This window comes from Seriola lalandi, unplaced genomic scaffold (assembly GCF_002814215.2).
Source record: "Seriola lalandi dorsalis isolate HSWRI2012SDOR001 ecotype SW California unplaced genomic scaffold, Sedor1 jcf7180002054455, whole genome shotgun sequence".
In the NCBI taxonomy this organism is placed as follows: Eukaryota; Metazoa; Chordata; class Actinopteri; order Carangiformes; family Carangidae; genus Seriola; species Seriola lalandi.
In genome coordinates, this window is record NW_019525008.1 from 2,693 (window position 1) to 12,149 (window position 9,457).

At 46.2% G+C, this 9,457-nt stretch overlaps 1 protein-coding gene across 1 annotated transcript in view; it reads right to left on the reverse strand.

Moving 5' to 3' along the window:
- Positions 1 to 2,356: 2,356 nt before the first annotated feature.
- LOC111658584 (alpha-1A adrenergic receptor-like) overlaps positions 2,357 to 9,457 on the reverse strand; it is a 12,455-nt gene continuing 5,354 nt past the window's right edge. The window contains exons 2-5 of the mRNA XM_023411164.2: positions 8,409 to 8,660; positions 6,822 to 7,194; positions 3,417 to 3,538; positions 2,357 to 3,032 (exon numbers count right to left, since the gene is read on the reverse strand). Coding sequence (XP_023266932.1) covers positions 2,679 to 3,032; positions 3,417 to 3,538; positions 6,822 to 7,194; positions 8,409 to 8,660 — 1,101 coding nt within the window. The 3' untranslated portion in view covers positions 2,357 to 2,678. The remainder of the gene's footprint in view (positions 3,033 to 3,416; positions 3,539 to 6,821; positions 7,195 to 8,408; positions 8,661 to 9,457) is intronic.

Consider the following 9,457-nt stretch of genomic DNA (forward strand, 5'->3'; position numbering starts at 1 on the left):
AACTGTTAGCCTAGCTTAGCACAAACACTGGAAGCAGGGGGAACTTAACTGTTAGCCTAGCTTAGCACAAACACTGGAAGCAGGGGGGACTGAACTGTTAGCCTAGCTTAGCACAAACAATGGAAGCAGGGGGGACTGAACTGTTAGCCTAGCTTAGCACAAACACTGGAAGCAGGGGGGACTGAACTGTTAGCCTAGCCCCATCAAAAGAGAAAACAAAAACATTTAAACAGCTTTTCAGAGTAAAATCAGTTCAGACCAACAGCAGCTGCAGTTCCTCTGAAGTCCACCAGAGGCTGCTGTAATCACACTGTATTAAAGTGAATGTGAAAACAGTCAGTGCAGTTCCTACACAATAGTCCTGTGAGGGGACACTTTCACAATAAGAGTCATATTATGGTCACTGAGGGGACACCTTCACAATAAGAGTTCTCTGAGGGGACACTTTCACAATAGGAGTTCTAGTATGCTCAGTGACAGGACAGCTTTCACCAAAATACAATTTGCATATGACAATTAATAAATATTAATTACAATAATGATTGAAATTAAACGTGAAGTTACTGTCAAGAAAAGGAATCATAACATTTTTTAAATTAGGAGAGTGTCAGTCTTCAGTATAATACAATAATAATATTTTATATTTAATATGTCAGGACAGAATTCTGATGCCGTTCAGCAGAATAATGACAGACGGTAAAAATAACAACAAACAAAATCTCCATATTTACAGAATTACAGTGAATTTCAAGATAATTTAAATTTTTTGTTTTTTATTTTAGTCTTTTTCTTTTTTCAACTTAGTTTCCTGTTGACTTTTTATTTCTTTTGTTTTTAATTTCTTCAGTTAATTTTAACTTTAGCATTGTCTTTAGCCCTTTAGCATCATAAACAAATAAATATACAGAAGGAAAACAAGAAATAAGAGCGTTATTTTGTTCAGCAGTATTTGAGTGTGTTTGAGCTAACAGTAAAGCTAGTGTTTAGCTTGAAGCTAACATTACTTAACTGATGTTGCAGTTTATAGTTCATTAGCTTGTTAGCTCACTCACCAGCAAGAACTGACAGTTTGTTGATGTAAAATATTCAACTTTAAAAATCAACTTTAAAATTAATTTCACATTCATACTTTTTTTTATTATTAAGCTTTCTTTTCAGTTTGAGTTTTTGAATTTCTTTTCCTGACTTTTGAATGAACTTTTTTCATGAACGCTCTCGCTCCATTTTCTTTCAAACTTTAGCAAAAAAGAAAGAAAGAAAGAAAGAAATTAACATGCCAATAAATAAATATGAAAAAAAACCATCTGTAATTAACTGAAAATGATTTGACTTTTAAATTTCCATTTTAGGTTTATGGTTATACTTTTCTCTGTTTAGTTTCCTGTTAATTCATTTATTCTAATTGTAGGAACTTTTTAATCATTAATCATTGATTGAGTCAAATTCAGTGAATATCTCCTCGTGGTCCATGGTGGTGTTCCTCCACAGACCATCAGCAGCAGGGGGCGCTCACACACAGCAGCAGGGAAAGAAGAAGGGGGGGGGGGCAGTGAGGAGGTAATCTGGTGCTAACGTGGTGAACTTCACATCACGGTCCAGACGGAGAGATGAGGAGAGGTCAGGACAGATGTCAGAGAGAGGGACGGAGACGGAGGCAGAGGTTGTTCCGTAACATTAGCTTTGACACTAGGTCAGTTTTGTTTTGTCTTGTTTGCTAATGGTTGTGACAGCTAACATCACACCAACTGCTGTTGGTGTGATGTTAGCTGTAACAGCAGGAGAGTTGTGGTTGTGTGTTGCTATGGAAACCATCTGGTCCTCTCTGCATGTTAGCGTAGCAGCAGCTGTAGCCACAGTTAGCTGTCTGGTGGTTTCATGGTGTTTATCAGTACAACATGTCATTTCAGACACAAAGACCTAAAGACAGAAGTTCGCTCGGTGGATTTGTTTGGGTGGATGAATTTGAAATGTTATACTAGGCAACGTTAGCTTCCTTGTTAGCTTAGCTACAAACCTACAGTCCTCTCCTCTGTTTTGTGTGTTTGTTGATGTTTTACACCCTGGATTCTGCCATATTTCTCTTTTGGTCAGCTAGCCCAGGTGTTAGTTTTTGGGGCGGAGCTTCTGAAGGAGCACTGAGGGGAGGGGTGTATATATTTAACTGTTGAGTTCAAACATCAACAGACTTAGTCCAGAACCCGACTGCCCCTTTAAGAGAGTAGATTACATGAAACCTGGTAAATATATGGTTCTAATATTCTACTGTTACAGAAGTTTAAAGTTGAGGTTTGTTGTGATTCTGTTTTCAGAAGAATCTTTAGCATCAACAGTTTTACTTCTGTGTTTGTTTGTGCTGATTTATAGTGAAGGTTGTGGTTCACCTGTGTGTTCTGTGGAGGAAAACTTCAGAGCAGTGGGCGGTCCTGATCTGCAGGAACCACCAGGTGAAACCTTGGGATGTTGTGATGTTTTCCTACAGTTAACCGCTGATCCAGGTGAGAGGCTCCGCCCTGTTCCTCAGGTGTATTATTAAGGCTGAGCAGGAGGCGGGAACAGTCGTAACCTCCTGACAGATACAATCATCACACCTGAGTGGACAGAGCTCTCTGTGATGTCAGCGGTAATACCTGTGCGTCCTTCCTGAGGAAGCAGGTGTGTCCGTCAGCGCCTCCCACTCCTCACAGTTTAGACGGCGGCGTTCCCGCACCGGCTCCGTGCCGCTCTTCTCTCCGACCGTTCATTACCGCCTGCGGCACCGTCCCAGCATCCTTAGCGAGCGGGGACACCGGGCCCGGTCGCCCTCTCCCCGCCGACCCCGGGAGGAGGTCTCGGTCAGCGGAGGAGGCGGAGGGCCAGGGCGGGGGGCGAAGCCTGGAGGCGACGCAGCGCGGGCTGGGGCTGACGGAGGACAGCGTCTGCTGGCTGCCGTTCAGGAAGGACGAGGTGTTGGAGCCCTGCTGGCAGCGGTAGTTATAGTACGCCTGCCACTGACGCCTCCTCTTCCACCGGCACCGCAGGATCCGGATGAAGGCCTGAAGACAGAACCATCAGAACCAGTCAGAACTGTCAGAACCACCAGAGCCATCAGAGCCATCAGAACCATCAGAACCAGTCAGAACTGTCAGAACCACCAGAGCCATCAGAACCATCAGAACCAGTCAGAACCAATAGAACCAGTCAGAACTATCAGAACCAGGATCAATGGTACCAATATTATTATTATTATTATTATTATTATCAGTGTTGCTATCACTCTAGCACCAAGCATCAGGCACTCACACAACAATTACATGTGACAGTGGCGTCCTTGCTCTGCTTCCTGTTTTCTCACATGTTGTAGCCCCTCCCCTCACTGTGTGTTGGCCCCTCCCCCAACAGGCACAGGTGCACAGCCGGTTAGCTTAGCATCATGTTACCTGTTTGAACTCGCGGCTGTAGCAGGGGTAGATGATGGGGTTCAGGCAGCTGTTGAAGTATCCCAACCAGAAAATCACTTTAAAGAAGGTTTCAGGAGGACGGAGGCTGCTGTTGAACGAGCCTGAGGACACACAGGTAAACAGGTATGCAGGTAAACACAGGTACACAGGTAAACAGTTCATCGTCAGGCTGATCAGGTGTTCTCTAAAGAAACTTTTGAAAATCACAACATGAAGAACACACATACACATGCACACACACACACACATGCATGCGCGCGCACACACACACATGCACGCATATGCACTCACGCACACACGCACGCACATACGCACGCACGCACGCACACACACACACACAAACTCTCACACACACACACAGGTGAGCCAGGTGATGCTCAGTGTGTCGGAGGATCTTGGAGGATCTCGGAGGATTTGTTGGATCAGATCTCGGGCTCCTGAACATGGACTTGTAAGGTCGTTCTGCCTCAGGCCGCCGTCTCTGACTAAATATGAAGAACTCCACGTGAAGCCTGACGTCCATCATGGGAAAAACATGTGACACCTACCCATGATGCATCACTGTGAAAACCACGCAGATGGTTTCAGTAAATATCTGCTCTGCTCCAACAGCTTCACCACGTGTGTGTGTGTGTGTGTCTGTGTGTGTGTGTGTGTGTGTGTGTGTGTGTGTGTGTGTGTGTCCTGCAGAGTACTTTAAGAGGTGGAGGGGGCGGAGTCTGTCCTCACTGACTCAGGACGCAGTGCAGATCATGACTCAGCATAAAGCAAACACTGCATCACTGAGCGACTCAGCATTAACTCAAGTCAGAGGACGTCCAGCTGAGACTGCAGACGCTCAGAGGACATGTCTGTCCTGAGGGGGCGCCACAGGGCGTGTCCTCTGGAGACCAGGACTCAGACTCACACCAGGACTCAGACTCTGACCAGGACTCAGACTCAGGCTCAGACTCAGACCAGGACTCAGACTCAGAGTCAGACTCAGACTCAGACCAGGACTCAGACTCTGATTCAGACCAGGACTCAGACTCTGACCAGGACTCAGGCTCAGACTCAGACTCAGACTCAGGCTCAGACTCAGACCAGGACTCAGACTCATACCAGGACTCAGACCAGGACTCAGACTCAGACTCAGGCTCAGACTCAGACTCAGACCAGGACTCAGACTCATACCAGGACTCAGACCAGGACTCAGACCAGGACTCAGACTCAGGCTCAGACTCAGACTCAGACCAGAGAATGAGACTGAGACTGAGACTCAAACTGAGACTCTGACCAGGACTCAGACTCAGACTCAGACTCAGACTCAGACTCAGACTCAGACTCAGGCTCAGACTCAGACTCAGACCAGGACTCAGACTCAGACTCAGGCTCAGAATGAGACTGAGACTGAGACTCAAACTGAGACTCTGACCAGGACTCAGACTCAGACTCAGACTCAGACTCAGGCTCAGACTCAGACTCGGACCAGGACTCAGACTCAGACCAGGACTCAGACTCTGACCAGGACTGAGACCAGGACTCAGTGTTTCTCCTTGTTCCTATGATGTTCATATATGACACAGACGTGTGATGATGATGATGATGAGAGTTGAACCAGCCTCAGACAGGTTTCTGACAGGACCTGGTCTGAGTTTCTGTCTGTGGACCAACATCACCATTTGTAGGCTCCACTGCTGCTGTACAGAAATAAACGTGTGTGTGAATCCTGTGATCCAGGACTGTTTGTGTAGGATCAGAGGATCAGTGTGCTCACGGTCTGAAACCAGTCTGTTCTCTGTGAGATCTGCTGCGGTCCAGAGGTCGTGTGCTCCTCAGCCGGGTCTTACAGTTAGATAAATGTTATGATGGATGCTGCTTAACGCCTACAGCTGATCTCAGACGGGATTACAGACCGCAGGAACCCATCCAGAAACCTTTTTAGGAAATCAGGAGCTTCGACTCCTCTTTGACGGCAGCACTCACGATCTTCTGATAAGTAGGAAATATCAGGACGGACTCACGAACGCAGACAAACGAGCAGCTGGAGAGAAGAGGAGCGAACCTGAGACTGGGCTGTGTTCTGTTGTTTCAGTTACATACTGCAGCCGACCACCGGCCGACCACCGGCCGACCACCGGCCGACCACCGGCCGACCAGCAGCTATAATCTCTCTGCTCTGTGTGTTTCCCTGCAGGACGTAGAGCACAGATCTCAGATCAGTCTGTGACACATTCTGCTCAGTGTTGAACACAAACAGCTTCCTGTCTAACGGACCAATCAGAGCTCAGCCCTAATCTGGGCTGCCGGGGGGAAAGTCTGGCTCCACTGTCCAAATCAAACATAGAAAATAAATCAGTGAAGAACTTCCCGTCCTTCACTTCTGTGTCACTGCAAGCGCTCTGAGAAACAAGTCACTGCTGGGTCGTGTCCCGGAAACTCTGGCTGCTGATTGGCCGGTGACGTACGACCTGAGGCATCGCTGCTCAGGTCAAATATTTCAAATATGAAGAAATCCAAAGTGTTTCTGGATCCAGCCCCCCCCCCTTTAAAGGAGCTATTTGTATCTACTAATGCTACAGAGCTAACGTTAGCATGAACAGCTGCTCAAAGTAAAGAGTTCAATGTGTTCAGGACGATGTGAAGCCTCAGACTCTCAGCAGGTGTGTTACCTGAGGAAGTCTCTCTGACCAATCAGAGCAGCTGTTAGTTAATCATGTGATCAATATGCAAATGACAGTTGTTAATCTGCCTGAGAAATTAAGAAAGTTCAAGTAATCACCTGCTGATCATGATCAATTAGAGGAGTCCTTGTTACATCAACGTGTTTCTGGCTCGTTTCAAATGTTTTTGAAGAAAAGTTTTTCTCTTTGATAAAAGTGATTATTTAGTCATTACTGTGATGAAGCAACAGTTTTATGTAACCTGGAGACATGTAGACGCTCTGATTTACAGACGGGCCCTGAATCACACATGCAGGAGTGTGAGGCTGAACATCTGTTTTAAACAGCTGTGTGTCTCACATCATCATTTTTATTAGGAAAAAATGACTTGTGTCACAATGTGTCAAAATAATCACAATATCTTTGATAATAATATGATAATTGATCTGATAAGAAATGCAGGGTTTCTGCCCGCTGAAATGCTGGGGGGCTTTTCATTTGAAAAGCTTACAGGAAGTGTATAGTTTGTATTAACAGTGTGCTGCAGTAAGTGTAGCAGGGTAAACTGGAGCGGATCGAAATGAGGCTCTAAGATAAACACCTGTTAGCTTCTACAGGTGAGCTACAGGCCCCGCCCACTACCTGAGGAAACAGTGTTTCAACTGAACTTCACTGTAACTAGACACCTGTGTGTGTCATGTGGTCTGTCGAGGACTGGACAGGTGTACGGGAGAGCACGTACCAAGGGGCAGGACCAGGAAGAAGGGCAGCCAGCACAGGATGAACATGCCCACGACCACGCCCAGCGTCTTGGCGGCCTTCTTCTCTCTGGAGAACTTGAGCAGTTTGACGGAGAGCGTGCTGCGTCCGGCCGACGCCCCCGGGCACAGCTCGTGGACCTGCTGGTTCCTGCAGTGGATCCTCAGGGTGAGCTCGTTGGAGTCTTCCTGCCGCTCCCTCATCACGCCGGCCTCCAGGTTCTTTGTGGTGCGTTTGGCCACGACGTAGACGCGGCAGTACATGGCCAGGATGACGGCCAGCGGGATGTAGAAGGAGCCCAGGGAGGAGAAGAGGGTGTAGAACGGCTCCTCTGTGATCTGACAGGTGGTGTCATCCTGCAGGGGGAGGGGGAGGGGGGAGGGGAGGGGCAGAGCATCGTCACATGACACGACAACCACAACAATGACAGAGACGACAACAACAGAGACGACAACAACAGAGACGACAACAACAGAGACAACAACAACAACAACAGCGACAACAACAACAACAGAGACAACAACAACAACAACACACAACCTCAGTCTGTCTGCAGGCGTGGGGGAGGAGCTTGAGCTTAGTTAGTTAGTCGATTAGTCGCCTGATGGGAAGTTCATCAGCAACTATTTTAATAACCCTACAATTGTTTCAGCAGCTGTGAGTTTATTAAAAAGTGAACTCATATATTTTAATGAGGGAAATGAAACAGTGAACTTCAGTAAATTCAGTAACTAGTGTGAAAACTAGTCATCTAAAACCTCCAGCTTTATATAATCAATAGAGTTGAACAGCATCCAGATCCTGATGCAGTGGGAACATGGTGGGCGGAGGGACCTGAGTCCATCTGACACACTGAAAAAAACTCTCTGACTCTTCCTGGGTTTATATCCACTGCTCATCATCCACAAAGCTTCCAAACCAGTAACTGGACTTTGAAACCTGAACCAGCTCCTGAACGACAGGATTTTACCAGTTTTATAAAAATCTATTTTAACAGAAAGAATATTAAATGAAATAAGTCTACGGTTTTATTTTTCCGATTCTTGGGATCTTTCCACTTTCATCACTTTAATATTTTAACATGAACCTATTTACCACTAGTGATGAGCCAGTTCTTTTGGCCCTGATCCTGATCCTGATCCTGATCCTGATCCTGATCTTTTAATTTCAGGTATCTGAGTTAGAGCTACGAAGATAATGGCAAAAATCATAATCATGATTATTTTAATCAATACTGAGCCAATATTCAGGCAGGTGATGCAGCAACATTACAGGGTCAATAAAACCTTTGTATTGTATTATAATAAAACCTTCACCTGGACTCAAGGATGAACTGATTAGACTTTGGTGGTCAAAGGCCAAAGGTCAAAGGTCAGTGTGACCTGAGCCATTACTCCAGACTTCACTCAGATGGTTGATATGTTCTCTGACTGGGTGAACAGGATGTGACCTGGACTAGTTTGACTGGAGGAGGCTCTAGTTATTAGTAGTTAGTTTAGTTAGTATTCTGCTAAATGTTAGTTAGTGTGAGTAAACATGTGGCTGCCCACTGCTGTACTGACTTTAGTACCTGTGACGGCGGCTGCTTCCAGCCCAGCAGCGGGCCGATGGAGATGACGATGGCGAGGATCCAGACCCCCAGCATGGCGAGCAGTGCCCGCTTCTCTGTGACGATGGTCGGGTACTGCAGCGGGTAGCGGACGCCAATGTAACGGTCGATGGAGATGACGCACAGAGACATGATGGACGCCGTGCAGCACAGCACATCCACCGCCGCCCAGATGTCACAGAAGATCCGACCAAACACCCAGTAATCCAAGACCTGCAGAGACAGGAAGAACCTGAGTCCACTTCCTCTCCAGTTCATTAGCTTTAATTAATGGCTCTATAGATGAAGACCAGTGGTTCTGGTTCTGTGGACTCAGAGGATCAGTCAGTCAGTGGAGATGAACCACTTCTATCAGTCATGTGACTGTGCTACATACAGTTACATGTTGTATTAACATCATGTTGTTCACACTGACTGAGGACCAGAGAATCAATCCTACAAACATCTGTTCAGGTGGACGAAGCAAAACTTAAAGAGTGAGAGGATCAGCGTCTCCTGCAGGTGTGGACAGATTAGGAGACAATGGGCCCCCAGCCCTCCTACATGGAACCAAAACATCTGGACTCAAAGAGACTCAAAATGACCATGAAGGACGCAGCAGGTCTCTGTCTGGAGTCACTTCCTGTCTCTCTGTGGTTGTTTTGTCTCTCTGTGGTTGTTTTGTCTCTCTGTGGTTGTTTTGTCTCTGTGGTTGTTATGTCTCTTTGTGGTTGTTTTGTCTCTTTGTTGTTGTTTTGTCTCTTTGTGGTTGTTTTGTCTCTTTGTGGTTGTTTTGTCTCTGTGGTTGTTTTGTCTCTTTGTGGTTGTTTTGTCTCTTTGTGGTTGTTTTGTCTCTTTGTGGTTGTTTTGTCTCTTTGTGGTTGTTCTGTCTCTGTGGTTGTTTTGTCTCTCTGTCGTTGTTTTGTCTCTTTGTGGTTGTTTTGTCTCTTTGTGGTTGTTTTGTCTCTGTGGTTGTTTTGTCTCTGTGGTTGTTTTGTCTCTCTGTGGTTGTTTTGTCTCTGTGGTTGTTT